We start from the raw sequence: 20,506 nt of genomic DNA on the forward strand, positions 1-20,506 counted from the left end.
TTTATATAATCTATATTCTACACTTGTTGCGTGTTGTCAATATCTGTAGCAAGTACCCCATCCCCCGTTTATAAATTCAATCAATACTTTCCCACTTTGCTCCAGGCTTCGACTGGCGGCTGGGATTCTTTCGTTCCTGTTGTCTCCTGGGGTACTACAAAGTATTTAATTCTCTGTTTTAATTGCATTGAATTGCTGCCAAAATGTGTAGCAAACTTGCAAGAATTACCGAGCTCTTCATAAGAACTGTCGTCAATTCGAAGCGCTTCGATCGAAACCTTCGCAATGTACGTATTAATATATTTTCTATTTCTATTCTATGTAATTACTTCATTAAAATATGTTAAAACTGTCTAAAATTGTATGTTATAACATTACTAGAATCTCTGGTGTAGAATTCTATGAACAAAAAAATCAATTATATACCTAGGTGTATCTAAAATATACATAGCTTTTGCACTCTACCGTTATTGATTTTTCATATTTTGGACAAGCGCAATGTCCACTATGAATGTCTTTGTGTTAAAGATTTCCTAATTTCATTTAAGTTTCATCTTTCAACATCCCTTTAATAAGAATATTAAATAATTACTTATACCCTAATCTATACATTAAATTTATATGTATCCAAATGGAAGATGTGGTGTACCATTATAGGGCGTGGCTGTAACATGGATCTCCATTTTGAAGAACATTTTTGTTCAGAATTAAATGATTCTTGCTTAGACATCTGAGATTTATGATTTTAAATACAACTGAAATTCTTTGAAGTGGAAAATCATCATTTGCTCTAATTTTTTTTCAAAGCTATAAGGGTGTGGCTTTGTTTGTTATACTATATTGTAGGTTTAGTGTGAGATAGTATATGTTTTCTAATAAGATAAGATACGAGGGCATACAAGATTCAGTCGACTCATTTACTTTGGTTCAACTGTTCGGACCAGAACCAAACTGTTGAGAGTTTTGATCCAAACAACTAAAACATCAGTTAGCTTGATTATTTTATAAAGGAACAGTTTTTGTCAATAAAGGGGAATTACTTCGCAATTTACATACAGAGAATTGTAAGTCATCGGCAAATTGTGAATGTTGATCGGGTGCAGTCATCGCTTGTGATAATGGAAATTATTTGCCAGATAGTCTTAATTTTCACAAAGAACGGATAAAAAATCAATACAGGAAACCTTAACTTTGTGCCGATTTATCTTCGGCAAATTAGAGAAATCCTATTGTCCAGTTGAAGGTAATGGACATAAGAATAATGTAAACTGCTTTGCTTTGTTTTAAAAGCTTTGCTTTTAAAGTCCAAAACCCACATTGCGCTTCCAGTGATAAATCACCTTAAAAGCATATTGCCGCACCATTTATTCTATTTGAAGAATTTGTGATGACAGTATATTTTTGTATGGGTGTTTTTACACTGGAATCATACAGTAAAGCAATGCTTATCCAACCTTTTTCCCAAGTTTTAACAAAAATAAAGAATAGTTAAATTATAAAATCAATAGAAAAAATAGGGCGTGGCTGGTAACTATAGGGAGATAATGATATTAGGCAATATGTATTAATATAAGTAAAGTTAAAAGGTAGTTTAGCAATTGATCAAAGATTATGCAAAGGGATCTAGCAGGATGTCAAAAAGTAGTATTTAGTTGTAAAATATTGAAAAATGTTTTGAGTTTGAAAACATAGACTTAGGGATGGCTATGATTCTTTCAATTTAATCCGATAAGAGCCACAGATAAAGCTAAAGCTCAGACTTCTTTAGTATTCTTTATTTGGAAGACTCGGTGCCTATTTAGTAAAATTACATGTCTTAGTACGATAAGAGCATGAGGCGAGTCTCCCCGAGTCCTGGGCTTAAGTTTCCGAATCAGTGTTTCCTCTGAGTTACTCTTAAGTTAGTAAAGCCTAGGCCCTTGTTCTTCTCTAGTCTACTATATCAAACATTAAAAAAAGTAATCTAAATTAAAGTAACCGAGGAACATATTTAGGATCATTATTAACAATTTGAATTCAACAGTGCAAATATGCAATGATGAAAACAAATGAAGATTGCCTTTATTTTAGTATTTCATTTTCATTAAAAATATTTTCATTGTTTCTCAGATTAAGTTGGTGTCATGCGGCGATGGAGTTGTGATATCGGAGCTCCAAGTGGGTTCTGAACATCTGAACGAGAGCGGAACCCTGCATGGAGGGTTCATTGCTCATATGGTTGACACGCTGTCAACCTTTGCCCTGCTGGCCAGCGATCAAGCAGTTGGGCGTGGACTGTCCGTTGATCTCAGTGTTAGGTATGGTATTTTTTTTTTAATTTAAAGCTACTCTTTAATTTTTGCAAAAAGAATTGACAGTACTTCTGCTTTCTTTCTGTGCCATAATGAAAATTTATACAAGTATGTGCAGCAATACATATAAGTCTAAAAGATGCAATAAAGAAAGTGACTTCTAGTGATAACATACTTTTATCATCTAGTAGAGGCAGTTGTTTGACATTGAAAGAGGCTTCAATAAATTACTTTGTAAAATGCTAAGTAGAATTTATAAAAAATTTAAAATTACAACCAATTACAGTCTACATTACTTAGTGATAGAAAAAAAATCTTTATCTCCGTTAGGATTCTGGAAGAAACGATCAAATCCTAATATGTCACCGCCATTTTTTCGCGTCGTCCATCTTGGATTTATTTAAAGTCTTCTGTATTCTACTAATAAAGACATTTTTTTTTCTAATCGGAACCAATATCTATGATAAATTATTGTTATTTCAGTTACCTGTCTACGGTTTCGGAAGGCGACAAGTTGGAGATAGAGTCTGTTACCAAGAAGGTGGGGAACAAGGTGGCTTTCCTCGAGGTGCAGATCCGCAACAAGGATAACGACGAGCTAGTCGCTACAGGTAGGCATATAAAATATGTAGGTCGTAAATGAATGTTGTATTTAGTTTTAGATGAATTTGTTGTTGTTGTAGTTGAATTTACCTATAAAGTGTTTTTATTATTTATATTGTTGTTTATTTTTATTACCTTTTTTCTAGTCAAGAATAAATGTATTACAAGCAAAACTTTTTTTTCTTTTATTTTGTTCTGTAGAAATATTTCTTCATCTAAATTCTTCATCTTCAAAAAATTCTACATGTTATTTGTTATATATGATATACAAATGTTTGTTTCGATAGTGGAAACCTACCCTAAACTTTCAGAATTTCAGATAACTGTTAATTTAAGCGACAATCATTTGTTTCTAATAGGAATCGTCCATTAATTACGCTGGGTGTGGTCACGAAACTTCACGCGGGGGTTCTAATAAAGCACCTGTCCTCTTTTTCTGATTAATTATTAATAAATTTATTTTCATTTAATTAAAACTGATTACTTTAATTAATCATTCTAAAATTTCCAAAATAATTTTGTATTAAAAAAACACGTGATTTTAGGTATAGGGTCTAAAGGGTTGGTTTAAGCCTCACCATTTATTAAAGAGGGGTAGGGTCAAAATAACATCACGTGATTAATGGACGGCCCCCATAGCTGCTACAGTTTACTTGCCTATCTGATGTAAAAGATTTTAAAGGAATTTGTATAATTCAATAAAAAATAGAAAATTGGGGGTTAGATTTTTATTTTACATAATAAAAGGTGTCTTCAAAGGAGAGAATTTCTTTTGTATGGTAGTTAGGCCCACAAATAAACAGTGATTAATAAGTAAAGAGATATATGTATTTGTTTTCACGTCTTTATGCGGAATATACTGAAAATTGGACAAAATTATCAACTTTGAGGTTACCTGTCACAATACATTGAGTATTGAACCGCAACGTAAATCTTGATATCGATTTACTAAATAATTAAAATCTAATTGTTGCATTTACTTTATAAATAATTAAAAAATGGCCGGAATAAAATAAAATTTTATTCAATATTGATATTTGACTAATATAAAACGGCACCATTTAAATTAACTTCTTTGGTAAGGACTTTTTGTAGCTTTAATAAAACTTTAATACACTATTATTAATTGGAAAATTTACGATACGTTTTTGAAATATTAAAATCATATCATTCGTTTCAATTGAAAGTCTAAATTAAGTATAACCTAACCCGAGAAATAGAAACTCTTTATGTTGCAGAAACCCACAAAACTCTTATTTTTTTAATGGCAACAGAAAATTGATTTAAAATATAAATTTGTTGCCCTGGCATTGACATTGTTGATTGACGGGCAATTGTCAAAGTATTTGTATACAATTGTATAGTGAATCTATTTAAGGATGATTAGTTTGACAATTCACTAGAGATGGGCTGTGTAAAACTGGTTATGAATCTTTTGATTTTAGATGGCTGTTCTCATAGAACTTGCATTCGAAATTTCGGGATTACTGGTTTTAAAATACAACATTGTTTTTTTTTATTCTTACTTTATTCTTCAAAAATACATAAATAAATAAAACATTAAACCAAAAATTGAGGTGTTCACTATTTAATGCTTTTTTTAACTTATAATTTTAATCTATAATGACTGTAATAAGAATAGAATAATCGTTTATTGCTACACAAAAGAAAATAATAAATTAACTTATGAACAAATATGATTACAAAAAAATTAAGAATGTGGCAAAAGGTGGCCAGCTCAGCTGATACAGGGACGACCACGGCCCTCCCTGCGCTGGTTTTTAGCAGGTCCCTTTGTTCTCACACCATCTGCACTGAGGTGGTAGTGGTAGGGTAACTTACATTAATAACCAAAAAAAAAAAGGAAAATCATAGTACAACTTATGAAAGTTTAAGCAGTGTAAATACAAGGTTAACAATAATTTTAACTTGCAATAACAGTATAATATAGAATAAAAAAAAAAAGAAAATAATTACCTACTAAATGTAAAAGATACCTATGTTATAGTACTTATTTGTTCGATTAATTTTCTTACAAGACCTATACTCGACAGTTCATAGTTGTTCGTTAGGGTGTACGGGTCTATACTACGACAACCGTTCATTATGAACAAGATACTCATACAAAATTAATTCGATATTTCATAGGCGTCATTTGTCAAACTAATCAACCTTAAATAGACACAGTATAATAGTGGTGTAATTTTTGAATTCGTGATAATTTGACCTGTTAATATGTATGCTGCAAAGTATTAATAGCCGCGGAGACAAAATATATAGACAATTAACGGAAGACAAGTTCAATCCAGTATTTTATACTGGTTTTAATTTTTAAATGATATTATTTCATTAAACGTATTGACGTAGATAGAAGTGTTACAATATCAATGAAGATTGTGGCGCCCTCATCATAGGGTTGTTATATTTTTGGTCAAACTTTAAACGGAGGCACTAGGGACGGGTCGTTGACAATTTTGATGCCAACGAAACGAAAAAATTAAATTGCTTTTTGCAACTCGACGAAAAACTAGTTGTTTTCGTCAACTAGTTAATCGTACATCCAATAAATAAAGACTTGAAGACTGGCGGAGAAAAAAAAACGATCATTGATTTATTCGTAAATTTGCGTTGAACTATTTAAATAAAAAAAAGGTCCACGGTTGGATCGTTGAAGAGTGATTAAGGGTTGATTCAACAACTTCGTTGAATCAGTGCCCACGCCTGAGGCACATCCCGTTTCCGTACGTAGCGGCCATTACGATATCTGTCTTTTTTTTTTGTTATTTTGGTAAATGTGAGATAAAGTGTTGTGATTTTGGAAAATATGAGTAACTGTTATATAGAAATATACTTAAATTACATAACTTATTTTTTCGATTAATTTTATTACAAGACAGATGCTCGATAGTTCATAGTTGTTCGTTAGTCGCGTACGGTGCGACACTATGACACCCTTCCATTAAGTACGATATTAATCATCATACAAATTAATTCCGTACTTCATAGGCGTTACTTGTTACACACGATATTATCTTTTTCATTATAATAATCAAACATTTACAAAATCTGTAAATCATTACACAGAAAAACTATGGTTAAGGTTTTGGTATGGTGCCATACTAGATTCCAATCCAAAACACATTTTGATTTCTGTATACGAGTAATGAACAAGTTAATGTTTTCTTCCAGTATGAATATTATCGATTAAACTGTACCTGTGTGTTACTTTTAAATGTGTTATTTAAATCTCCTATAAAAGAATTTATTGATTCATTTTAGCAAATATCTTAAGAAATCTTTAGATGTGAGATTGTAAATGTACAATAAAACTGATATACCATAGTATTATGAATATTATGGGAATGTTTCTTTGTTTACTTACATTTATTTTGAGGCAATCCATAGTTATGAATATAAATGATTTCTTGAAATGCAAAGGACCAATATAACATATTTCAAATTGTACTTAAACTATAGTTAAATAATATTTAACTAATTTATTATTTTATCGTACTTTATTATTATTTAATCGACCCTTCAAAATGTGTATTGTCTTATTCAGTTACTCTATTAAGCCGACTATACATATTGGTCGAGCTTGCCGAGTGAGGGCCAACGCGAGAGTAGACAAATTACTACAAGTCAAATACTACTGTATATACATTTGGCAAGTCTATCAAACACCAATGCAAGTTACCAATTTAGATAAGTGATTAATTTCTACTGGAGCACGGACAAACGTGTAGACACCATTGGCCAAGAGCTAGCACCTTTGATTTGTGCAATAAAACCGATACCGCTCTGAAGTGAGGCAAGTGGTCCCGAGCACCTGTGAGTCGGGATAAGCTACGCCAAATAAGCTATATACGTTGACGCTTGTGCATGTGCTTGAGCGCGCAAATGTTGGCGCGTGCGATGCCGAGCATAAGCAAGCAATGCGTTTGTACTGCCAATACGTTGGTATTCGCCTTCACTCGGCAAGCTTCGGCCAACAGGTATACTGGTCTTTAGACGAAAAGTAAGACTTCCCTTAGATATATTTTCGATAAAATTTGGTATACACTTTTAGGCCCGACGAAAATATAATTTTTTTCCATTCATTGTCATTGTAAATAGGAGATGGCCGCGGTCAGAAAATGACGGACGAGTTATTTTGCATCAGACCCTCAACATGGGTATTTAATAAAGGCTTGACTACTAGAGTTCAGTATAAATGTCGCAGGCACATTGTATAATCCGCCGTTTCACATTACGGCTAGCTGTTATCAAAAACAGGGGCGTTTCGTAATGCGGCCGTTCAATGAGTAGCCGGATTGACATTCCGATCGTTCTTCAATAAGGCGGCCCACGTTTAGCCGCATCTTACTAATACTTAATCTCTAGGGTTACCATACTTACAAAATGAAACAATGTTTAAAATGAAAATCAGTTTTATTAATCACAAAATAAACGTAAAACTTTAGATCAGGAATAAGCAAGTCGGCGGCTTGAACATTTATGACGAAAAGAGTTATATCTAAGGGCTTACTAGCCAAAGTTAAAAGTTGCGAAAATTAGTAGTTTTTTAGTTATTGAATAAATAAAATTCGTATTATAGGTTAGATTTTCGACTTCTTTTGACGTAACTTTGACAGTTTTTTTTAATAAGTGGCCTACTTATTTTAAACAACCATATGAAATGGGCAGAATTTGGTTCCCTATCAAGAGATATTTGCAACGGCTCCGGCGCTATGGTATGAGCAGCCCCTCAGCGCACCAAGGCGAGGGCTGCTCACCCTCCGTGCCTCCGGCTTTTCATAAACTCTAGGGGTAGGGCAGAAAGTACCACGTGGAGTCGGGGTTGACGGATTCGGTTCTGTGACCTGCGTTTTGCATTCCGTCAATTTTTTTTATTTTTTAATCAATTTAAAATAACATCGCGATAAAAACTAAAATAAATAGTATATTTGGTTTAAAAAACTTTAATCGAATTAAATAGAGTATTTTTTAAATTTAGTGAAGTAAATACATGACGTGAGACTGTATAAGATAAAGCCTTTGGCCATTTATTAAAAAACCTCAAAAGTAGTGGAAAATCTAACCTAAAATACTAATTTTATTTATTCAATAACTAAAAATCTACGAATTTCCTTATTCAGTCTTTTTAATATTATTACATTGTGGTTAGCCTAGTGTTGAATGTCTTGTGACGCAGAATACATTCCGGCGGTTTATTATTCAGCCGCATTCAATCCGGCTACTCGTTGAACCGCTTCATTTCAAAACGGCCCTGTTTTTTATAATAACTAGCCGTAATGTAATACGGCGGATTATGCAATATGACTGTAACATATACATAATAAATCCGTCATGGTCGCGACTACAAATTACGGACACTTTTGTATAACCAACATGGAAATGAAATGAAAAGGCTTAACCTGTAGAGTACGGAACACTGCGATTTAATCCAAAATGGCCGTCTGCCATATTTGATACCTTTATCGTCACTTAGCTTACAACACCGCTTAAGTCGAAAATTGGCGTTTTTCACACTTTAATGCCATTAGATGGAGCTGCTCACTCCGCGTCTAACAGGTCATCACATGATAATTGAAAGTTAAAGAAATATAGTCAAAAAGTTAAAATAGAGTAAATCTATAAAAAAAAAATCGTTTCTTAATAAATAAATAACGTATTTATTTAGAAATTACTAAAAAAAATCACCGATTATTTTAAACTAGCTTTTACCCGCGACTCCGTCCGCGCGGAATAAAAAATAGAAAACGGAGTAAAAATTATCCTATGTCCGTTTCCTGGTTCCTAGCTACCTGTCCACCAATTTTCAGTCAAATCGATTCAGCCGTTCTTGAGCTATAAGTGGTGTAACTAACACGACTTTCTTTTATATATATAGATATACAGTTTCCTGTAAAGTTGATAAAAATGACTTTGCGGTGTTGTTAGCTAAGGGACGTTATGATGTTGTACAGTCAGCTTCATAAATATAGTGGCAGTCAAGATATCCAAATATATAGGAACACCTAAAGTGATCAATTATATAAGTACAACCAAAGTCATCAAATTAATTGAAGCATCCACTCTGCTCAAAAAGATCGAAGCGTTCACATCGTCATATATATGAGTACATTCAAAGTGCCCATAATTATAGTAACAGACAGAGCGTCAATAGTAACGAAGCATCGAAAGTATGCAAAAATATCGTAACATTAGACAAAATTGAACTCTGTCTCTATTCACTTAAGATACACTTTGAAATATACTACTTCTGTTAAATTCATTTGACATTTTATAATCAAAACATTTTTTTGCTATTTACTACAAGTTTACGTCCCGCATGACAGATACTAAATAGATAAGCAATATCAAATTTTAATTTGTCACCATATATGCCAGTTTTGCCTTACGGCTTAACTGTTCGCTGTAATACGCAGTTTTGGCGATTCGAATCCCAAACTTTTTTTTACATTTTTTAAGGTTTTTAATTTTATTATCAAAGCGTTATATAAAATTGAACTTTATCGCAACAATTATTGGTTACAATAGTAGTCGAATACGACATCTTTGAAAATTAAGGAACCACAATATTCCTTGTCCCTTTTTTTAACCGAGTCGTCATTAGCATGTTTTTTTATTGTTCACGTTTGTTATTGTAAGTTTCGTCATTTAATTCCGCGCGGACTATGCCACTGGCGACATCGAATACGTGTAATAATCTATGCTTGGAAAATTCTACTGCAACCGGACTGAAGATACCTAACAGTAAGAGAAAAATATTTTGATACAAATTGTCAATTAATTTAACAGAATTTGTATACTTTCAAAGTGTATTTCAAGGATATACGAGTAGAATTCAATTTCAATGACCGCAATGACAAGTGAAAACACTCTCCGCCCACTCGCTTTATTCCGAGATGGCCGAACCTAATCGTTATTAATTTTATATAAATATTTAATACCCCAAAAATAAAAATTTAAAATTGTTTTTGTTAAGTAAAAAACATATTCTAAGTACATTACCAGATTTTTCCTTTTCATTAAAAAAACAAGCTCTATATGTGATTGATAATATTGAAAAATAAAAACCTTGTAAGCCTGGGATTCGAACCATTAAACTTACGTACTGCGGCGAAAATAGAAAATTACTGAAACTAGCACATATTGTGACAGAGTAAAATTTGATATTACTTACTAGCTTTTACCCGCGACTTCGTCCGCGCGGAATAAAAAAAAATGCTCACAAGATAAAAAGTTCCTATGTCCGTCTCCTAGTTCTAAGCTATCTCCCCATCAATTTTCAGCTAAATCAGTTTGACCGATCTTGAGTTATAAACAGTGTAACTAACACGACTTTCTTTTATATATATATATATAGATTAGGTATCTGTCATGTATCGTCAATTTATAAATTTTAAACTTTATAATAATAAGAAGAAAAATGTTGGGTTGTCCGATAAGTTCGTGCCCATTTTTAAGGGAAGTTTTAAAGGCCCTAATTTTTGGAATACGTCTTTTAAATTATATTTGTTCGATTTTATTGCAAAACGTCTTATGTATTTCGGCAAAAATTAAGTGAATCAGTTTTTATAAAACTGATAGAAAATATGGCTGAAGTTATCCTCGTTTAGTATGTACTAGCTTTTACCCGCGACTCCGTCCGCGCGGAATAAAAAATAGAAAACGGGGTAAAAATTATCCTACGTCCGTTCCTCGTTCTAAGCTACCTGCCCACCAATTTTCAGTCAAATCGATCCAGCCGTTCTTGAGTTATAAATAGTGTAACTAACACGACTTTCTTTTATATATATAGATGTGTTATCTAAACATGTCATATGTTTTCAATAATTGTAATATATTCGGGTCTATTCTAAGCTACCTATTAAAAATCGGAACGAACTTATTAGACAACCTATTATGTTGATACAAAGCGTCAAATGAATTTAACAGAAGTAGTATATTTCAAAGTGTATCTTAAGTGAATAGAGATAGAGTTCAATTTTGTCTAATGTTACGATATTTTTGCATACTTTCGATGCTTCGTTACTATTGACGCTCTGTCTGTTACTATAATTATGGGAACTTTGAATGTACTCATATATATGACGATGTGAACGCTTCGATCTTTTTGAGCAGAGTGGATGCTTCAATTAATTTGATGACTTTGGTTGTACTTATATAATTGATCACTTTAGGTGTTCCTATATATTTGGATATCTTGACTGCCACTATATTTATGAAGCTGACTGTACTAATTACTCAATATGGGTAACAAATGATCCGATTTTGCTAATAGAATAACTAAATAGTGGTACTGAAAAGTGAAATTATTCAATGACTTTACTTAAGAAAAATCATTGTTAATAATTCATTTTATCAAGAATTAATTTAGATTTTTGTATATGATTTGTCTAGAATGAAATTTAAGTTTTAAGTATATTACATTTTTAGGTAATATAGTTTACCGTCAAAATAAAGATATTGTGATTTTCCTAAATTATGTACTGCAAGATTAATTTAATTAATGAAGAATTCGGAGAAGATACTACTTGTGTACGGTTGGACGAAGGACTTTCCCAATTCCCACTTTGGGAAAAGCCCAAGTCCGACCGTTCAAAGGTATGTGATTCACATCCCACCTGAAGCATTAACTGAATAATTTCTTTAATTTACATTAATTTCTAACAACATTCTTTATCATGATTTGATGGACCCTCAATGAAGATGGAAGACGTCGTCTACGACATCAAGACTCAAGATAAATACAGCAGCCGTATCAACCGATGTCCTTGATGACTTATACATATATTATAGCCATTTAGAGACATCGGTTAGTATGTCTGTTCTGCATTAATTTCATGTTGCTTGTATTTGTTTTTTTTAATGCCATTATAGTTATAATTTTTTTCATATTCAGGTGCATATTATTGGGCGTATATAACATTATCAATGTCTTATCTATTTCTTGCTCAGTTTGATTCGGTAAAGTTCCAGTGTATTTTAAGGTTACGAACCTCAGATATGCCTATTACAATATTTTCCTGGCGACATCAAGGGAAGAAATGACGGAACTGTTTCAAAGACTTGAATCGGGAAGCGCCAACATCGGTCTCGTCGTAAACAGAGCAAAGACTAATGTGTTAATATAGAATCGAGCCGGAAACTTAACAAATGTCACCGGCAACATTCCTGGCATTAATGTCGTCGATCGCTACATATACCTGGGATCCCAAATTGATAATGAAGGCAAGTGTGCTCCCGAGATAAAAAGGCGAATCGGTATGGCTAAAGATGCGATGGCCCGGTAAATCGACTTATGGAAGAAAAGAGGAATCGGTATCAAAACCAAAATCAGACTGATACTAGCTTTGGTATTCCTTATCTTTTGTATGGAGTGGAGACGTGGACAATCCCAGCCCGCGAGAGACAGAGGATTGATGCATTCGAGATGTGGTACTGGAGATTATATGCCAATAACGCATTCTTACCACTTCGGCCACACAATGCGAAGAGGAGACGAAAGTCTACATAAACTGATTGTCGTTGGCAACACTGCGGGAAAAAGATCACGGCCGCTCACCAACAAAATGGACCGACAAGTCTAGAAGATGTCGTCCACAAAATTTTACACCGTTGTGAAAGACGCACTGGACAGGAACCAGTGGAGGCATATCATCCGCTCCAGATGTAACCCTACACATGCTGACCACGATCCTCAGAAATGAGGGACCGACTTAGAGAGATCAATGAAGAACTATTCGATATAATACCTCAAGATAAATACAGCAGCCGTAACAACCGATGTCCCTTGATGACTTTTATACTATAGTCATCGAGGGACATCGGTTAGTATGTTTGGTCTGTCAACTCCACATCGTACATTCGGCTGGAACCAACATTGAAGATACAAGAACGGCGAAGTTATCTTCATCAAGATTCAAGATAAGTACAGCAGCCGTATTAACCGATGTCCCTTGATGACTTTCATACTATAGTCATCGAGGGACATCGGTTAGTATGTCTGGTCTGTCAACTCCGCATCGTACATTCGGCTGGAACCAACATTGAAGATACAAGAACGGCGAAGTTATCTTCATAAAGATTCAAGATAAATACAGCAGCCGTATTAACCGATGTCCCTTGATGACTTTCATACTATAGTCATCGAGGGACATCGGTTAGTATGTCTGGTCTGTCAACTCCACATCGTACATTCGGCTGGAACCAACATTGAAGATACAAGAACTACGGAGTTTTCAGCATCAAGATTCAAGATAAATACAGCAGCCGTATCAACCGATGTCCTTAGATGACAAAACTCATTAGGGACATCGGTTAGTATGTCTGGTCTGTCAACTCCACATCGTACATTCGGCTGGAACCAACATTGAAGATACAAGAACGGCGAAGTTTTCAGCATCAAGATCAAGATAAATACAGCAGCCGTATCAACCGATGTCCTTCGATGACTTTCATACTATAGTCATCGAGGGACATCGGTTAGTATGTCTGGTCTGTCAACTCCACATCGTACATTCAGCTGGAACCAACATTGAAGATACAAGAACGGCGAAGTTTTCATCCAGAAGGCCCAAGATAAATACAGCAGCCGTATCAACCGATGTCCTTAGATGACGAAAGTCATTAGGGACATCGGTTAGTATGTCTGGTCTGTCAACTCCACATCGTACATTCGGCTGGAACCAACATTCAAGATACAAGAACGGCGAAGTTTTCATCAAGAAGACCCAAGACAAATACAGCAGCCGTATTAACCGATGTCCTTCGATGACTTTCATACTATAGTCATCGAGGGACATCGGTTAGTATGTCTGGTCTGTCAACTCCACATCGTACATTCAGCTGGAACCAACATTGAAGATACAAGAACGGCGAAGTTTTCATCCAGAAGGCCCAAGATAAATACAGCAGCCGTATCAACCGATGTCCTTAGATGACGAAAGTCATTAGGGACATCGGTTAGTATGTCTGGTCTGTCAACTCCACATCGTACATTCGGCTGGAACCAACATTGAAGATACAAGAACGGCGAAGTTTTCAGCATCAAGATCAAGATAAATACAGCAGCCGTATCAACCGATGTCCTTCGATGACTTTCATACTATAGTCATCGAGGGACATCGGTTAGTATGTCTGGTCTGTCAACTCCACATCGTACATTCGGCTGGAACCAACATTGAAGATTCAAGAACTGCGGAGTTTTCAGCATCAAGATTCAAGATAAATACAGCAGCCGTATCAACCGATGTCCTTCGATGACTTTCATACTATAGTCATCGAGGGACATCGGTTAGTATGTCTGGTCTGTCAACTCCACATCGTACATTCAGCTGGAACCAACATTGAAGATACAAGAACGGCGAAGTTTTCATCCAGAAGGCCCAAGATAAATACAGCAGCCGTATCAACCGATGTCCTTAGATGACGAAAGTCATTAGGGACATCGGTTAGTATGTCTGGTCTGTCAACTCCACATCGTACATTCGGCTGGAACCAACATTCAAGATACAAGAACGGCGAAGTTTTCATCAAGAAGACCCAAGACAAATACAGCAGCCGTATTAACCGATGTCCTTCGATGACTTTCATACTATAGTCATCGAGGGACATCGGTTAGTATGTCTGGTCTGTCAACTCCACATCGTACATTCAGCTGGAACCAACATTGAAGATACAAGAACGGCGAAGTTTTCATCAAGAAGACCCAAGATAAATACAGCAGCCGTATCAACCGATGTCCTTAGATGACGAAAGTCATTAGGGACATCGGTTAGTATGTCTGGTCTGTCAACTCCACATCGTACATTCGGCTGGAACCAACATTCAAGATACAAGAACGGCGAAGTTTTCATCAAGAAGACCCAAGACAAATACAGCAGCCGTATTAACCGATGTCCTTCGATGACTTTCATACTATAGTCATCGAGGGACATCGGTTAGTATGTTTGGTCTGTCAACTCCACATCGTACATTCGGCTGGAACCAACATTGAAGATACAAGAACGGCGAAGTTTTCAGCATCAAGATTCAAGATAAATACAGCAGCCGTATCAACCGATGTCCTTAGATGACGAAAGTCATTAGGGACATCGGTTAGTATGTCTGGTCTGTCAACTCCACATCGTACATTCGGCTGGAACCAACATTGAAGATACAAGAACGGCGAAGATTTCATTAAGAAGACCCAAGATAAATACAGCAGCCGTATCAACCGATGTCCTTCGATGACTTTCATACTATAGTCATCGAGGGACATCGGTTAGTATGTCTGGTCTGTCAACTTCACATCGTACATTCAGCTGGAACCAACATTGAAGATACAAGAACGGCGAAGTTTTCATCCAGAAGGCCCAAGATAAATACAGCAGCCGTATCAACCGATGTCCTTAGATGACGAAAGTCATTAGGGACATCGGTTAGTATGTCTGGTCTGTCAACTCCACATCGAACATTCGGTGGAACCAACGTTGAAGATACAAGAACGGCGAAGTTTTCATCAAGAAGACCCAAGATAAATACAGCAGCCGTATCAACCGATGTCCTTCGATGACTTTCATACTATAGTCATCGAGGGACATCGGTTAGTATGTTTGGTCTGTCAACTCCACATCGTACATTCGGCTGGAACCAACATTGAAGATACAAGAACGGCGAAGTTTTCATCAAGAAGACCCAAGATAAATACAGCAGCCGTATCAACCGATGTCCTTCGATGACTTTCATACTATAGTCATCGAGGGACATCGGTTAGTATGTCTGGTCTGTCAACTCCACATCGTACATTCAGCTGGAACCAACATTGAAGATACAAGAACGGCGAAGTTTTCATCAAGAAGACCCAAGATAAATACAGCAGCCGTATCAACCGATGTCCTTCGATGACTTTCATACTATAGTCATCGAGGGACATCGGTTAGTATGTCTGGTCTGTCAACTTCACATCGTACATTCGGCTGGAACCAACATTGAAGATACAAGAACGGCGAAGTTTTCATCAAGAAGACCCAAGATAAATACAGCAGCCGTATCAACCGATGTCCTTCGATGACTTTCATACTATAGTCATCGAGGGACATCGGTTAGTATGTCTGGTCTGTCAACTTCACATCGTACATTCGGCTGGAACCAACATTGAAGATACAAGAACGGCGAAGTTTTCATCAAGAAGACCCAAGATAAATACAGCAGCCGTATCAACCGATGTCCTTCGATGACTTTCATACTATAGTCATCGAGGGACATCGGTTAGTATGTCTGGTCTGTCAACTCCACATCGTACATTCGGCTGGAACCAACATTGAAGATACAAGAACGGCGAAGTTTTCATCAAGAAGACCCAAGATAAATACAGCAGCCGTATCAACCGATGTCCTTCGATGACTTTCATACTATAGTCATCGAGGGACATCGGTTAGTATGTCTGGTCTGTCAACTTCACATCGTACATTCAGCTGGAACCAACATTGAAGTTACAAGAACGGCGAAGTTTTCATCAAGAAGGCCCAAGATAAATACAGCAGCCGTATCAACCGATGTCCTTAGATGACGAAAGTCATTAGGGACATCGGTTAGTATGTCTGGTCTGTCAACTCCACATCGTACATTCGGCTGGAACCAACATTGAAGATACAAGAACGGCGAAGTTTTCATCAAGAAGACCCAAGATAAATACAGCAGCCGTATCAACCGGTGTCCTTAGATGACGAAAGTCATTAGGGACATCGGTTAGTATGTCTGGTCTGTCAACTCCACATCGTACATTCGGCTGGAACCAACGTTGAAGACACAAGACCGGCGAAGTTTTCATCATGAAGACCCAAGATAAATACAGCAGCCGTATCAACCGGTGTCCTTAGATGACGAAAGTCATTAGGGACATCGGTTAGTATGTCTGGTCTGTCAACTCCACATCGTACATTCGGCTGGAACCAACATTGAAGATACAAGAACGGCGAAGTTTTCATCAAGAAGACCCAAGATAAATACAGCAGCCGTATCAACCGATGTCCTTAGATGACGAAAGTCATTAGGGACATCGGTTAGTATGTCTGGTCTGTCACCTCCACATCGTACATTCGGCTGGAACCAACGTTGAAGATACAAGAACGGCGAAGTTTTCATCATGAAGACCCAAGATAAATACAGCAGCCGTATCAACCGATGTCCTTAGATGACGAAAGTCATTAGGGACATCGGTTAGTATGTCTGGTCTGTCAACTCCACATCGTACATTCGGCTGGAACCAACGTTGAAGATACAAGAACGGCGAAGTTTTCATCAAGAAGGCCCAAGATAAATACAGCTGCCGTATCAACCGATGTCCTTCGATGACTTTCATACTATAGTCATCGAGGGACATCGGTTAGTTTGTTTGGTCTGTCAACTCCACATCGTACATTCGGCTGGAACCTACGTTGAATGTACAAAAACGGCGAAGTTTTCATCAAGAAGACCCAAGATAAATACAGCAGCCGTATCAACCGATGTCCTTCGATGACTTTCATACTATAGTCATCGAGGGACATCGGTTAGTATGTCTGGTCTGTCAACTCCACATCGTACATTCGGCTGGAACCAACGTTGAAGATACAAGAACGGCGAAGTTTTCATCATGAAGACCCAAGATAAATACAGCAGCCGTATCAACCGATGTCCTTAGATGACGAAAGTCATTAGGGACATCGGTTAGTATGTCTGGTCTGTCAACTCCACATCGTACATTCGGTGGAACCAACATTGAAGATACAAGAACGGCGAAGTTTTCAGCATCAAGATTCAAGATAAATACAGCAGCCGTATCAACCGATGTCCTTCGATGACTTTCATACTATAGTCATCGAGGGACATCGGTTAGTATGTCTGGTCTGTCAACTCCACATCGTACATTCAGCTGGAACCAACGTTGAAGATACAAGACCGGCGAAGTTTTCATCATGAAGACCCAAGATAAATACAGCAGCCGTATCAACCGATGTCCTTAGATGACAAAAGTCATTAGGGACATCGGTTAGTATGTCTGGTCTGTCAACTCCACATCGTACATTCGGCTGGAACCAACATTGAAGATACAAAAACGGCGAAGTTTTCATCAAGAAGACCCAAGATAAATACAGCAGCCGTATCAACCGATGTCCTTAGATGACGAAAGTCATTAGGGACATCGGTTAGTATGTCTGGTCTGTCAACTCCACATCGTACATTCGGCTGGAACCAACATTGAAGATACAAAAACGGCGAAGTTTTCATCAAGAAGACCCAAGATAAATACAGCAGCCGTATCAACCGATGTCCTTAGATGACGAAAGTCATTAGGGACATCGGTTAGTATGTCTGTTGTGTGTTAAATCCGAGCCAACGTCTTCACTAATTATTACTTTTTATCCTAATTTGTTATTTTTTTGCTAAGTATAGCATTTAAAAATGCACCTGTTGTTGGAATTAGCATAAAGTCTTTTTTTATATTATTATTTTGTTTTAGTAGTATCTATGTTTGTTCGTGTATGCATGTTTTAGTATGTAATTTGATGTGCAAGTTTTTTAATAGGAACCATCAAAGAAGATTCACGGGGGGGAACGTCTTCAAACTCAAGATAAATACAGCAGTCTTATCAACCGATGTCCCTTGATGACTTACTTACTATAGTCATTGAGGGACATCGGTTTGTATGTCTGTCCTGTGTCAAATCGTCACCAAGATTTATCTCCTTGTGATGCGAGCGACTGTGCACTCAACTCTACTGCTCTAATTATTTGTGAGTATAGCATGATTTAGTTTACGCTTTAAACTTATATGTTTTATTTTACTTAGTGTAATATAGTTATAAGATTTTGAAAAAGGATCTAATTAATTGCAATAGCTATTACTTTATAATCAACACTAAATGTAATAATAATACCGGTTCTTTTTAATATTTTGGTATAAGGTACTAAAGTAAATTCTAATACTATTAAACTTTCTTTCGGAAATGTTATGCGAATGTGACATTTGAACTCGTAATCTTTGTTGTTTCTGCGACTGAACTTTTTTTTTTCTATTTGTGCTTACAAGGAATCACCTGGCCGGACGATCGCCCCGAGAATCCTGTGGGAGCTGAAGGTGCCCGCGAGCGCTGGAAGTACAGCAGCGCTGCAATGGCGGCGTCTGGCGCACTTGCTAATCGCGTGGCTCGCGCCAACCGCCTTCTGGGCAGAGCTGCTACCCAGATGCGCGCACAGCACGGAGATCTGTCAGATAGCGAGTAAGCCGACGGATCAACGTTCGTAGACAACATGTAGTTGATTGTAAATTTCATTCAATTGAAATTCACTTCGTAGTGTAGACACCGTAACTGATGAATTCTCTCTCTAGTTAAACAATTTTGAATTGTCCTTAATATATTTTATTAATAACAAGTTAAATAATTTTGAATTATATAACTTAGTTTATTGTTGACGTTATGTACTTAATTACGTTGTTATTAATCTTTCTAACATTAAGTTGTAATTTAACATTCATTGTTTTTGTATGTATTTGTTACTATTACTCTTCTAAGCTTGATCTATAGAGTGTAGTTGGAAAATAAAAAAAAAGATAATTAAATTCCTGGCTTTTATTTATTCGCATGTTACTTTTGAGAGTAAGAAAAATGTTACTGACCAAAAGAAAATCACATATTCCTTGGCCGAAAATAAGATAATTTCAACCAACATATCAACAAAAGTTGCTTCGTTCAAAAGCTACGACTATAAGGGTTTATAGATTTTCTTAAAATAAAGATATGACTGATAACCTCAAAAATAAGGTTAAAATAAAAATAAAGCGGCCTCTAAAGTTGCGTTGCCTTTGAATGGGACGCAAAGAAAGAGGCTATTTCAACTTCCTATGCGATCCCTCTTCGGCAAAATGTACCTCTTATTTCCATCCTTGGGAGACAAGGATGGTAAGTTAAAGAATACTAGAATTTGGCTTCAGGCATACACTCTCATCTGACGAAATGCGGAATTACTTCCACCTATCTCGTGTTTTCTGTGATCGTGGTATTTCATTGGGAAGCAGGCCACACGTGCTCCAGAAGACACCGCCGAAGCTTGAAATCTACAGGATGTTCAAATTTAAATGGAAGTATCTTCTTATGTTCTTGTGGGTTTGTATGTATATGTAAGTATCTTTGTGGTGGTCTAGAGCCTAAACGGCTGGACGAGTGAGTTGTCCATCAATTCGTATTCTTCTCGGATTGTCACAGGCACCTAACAGATGGCGCTAGTCTATATTTTTTATGAACATAAATTAGCCAGTCGAGTTTTTATTGTTTTTTAAATATCCTCACTGTTTTGTTTCTGAATTTATTTAAAAGATTTGCTGCTTTGTATAAATTTAAGCTATAGGAAATATCTTGACGTTTAGACGGTTGGATGGATGTTTGTTGAAAGGTATCTCCAAAACAACTCAACGGATCTCGATGAAATTTGACATAGATGTAAAGCATACTTTGGGAGAACACATAGATTATATTTAATCCTGGCAATAGTTACGGTTCCCGTGGGATACGTCGATTTACATATTTTCTCGATAACTCCGCAACGGTTCAACACATGTTATTGAAATTTGACACAGATGT

General features: G+C 36.2%; 1 protein-coding gene across 1 annotated transcript; it reads left to right on the top strand.

Annotated features, from left to right (window-relative positions):
* Positions 1-19,230, top strand: LOC106717152 (acyl-coenzyme A thioesterase 13). The gene is made up of 4 exons (XM_014510880.2): positions 1-287; positions 2,110-2,297; positions 2,775-2,902; positions 18,958-19,230. Exons 1-4 carry the CDS (start codon positions 204-206, stop codon positions 19,149-19,151), a joined length of 594 nt encoding a protein of 197 aa, XP_014366366.1. The 5' UTR covers positions 1-203; the 3' UTR covers positions 19,152-19,230.
* Positions 19,231-20,506: the final 1,276 nt, after the last annotated feature.

The sequence above is a fragment of the Papilio machaon genome, chromosome Z (assembly GCF_912999745.1).
Source record: "Papilio machaon chromosome Z, ilPapMach1.1, whole genome shotgun sequence".
NCBI lineage: Eukaryota > Metazoa > Arthropoda > Insecta > Lepidoptera > Papilionidae > Papilio > Papilio machaon.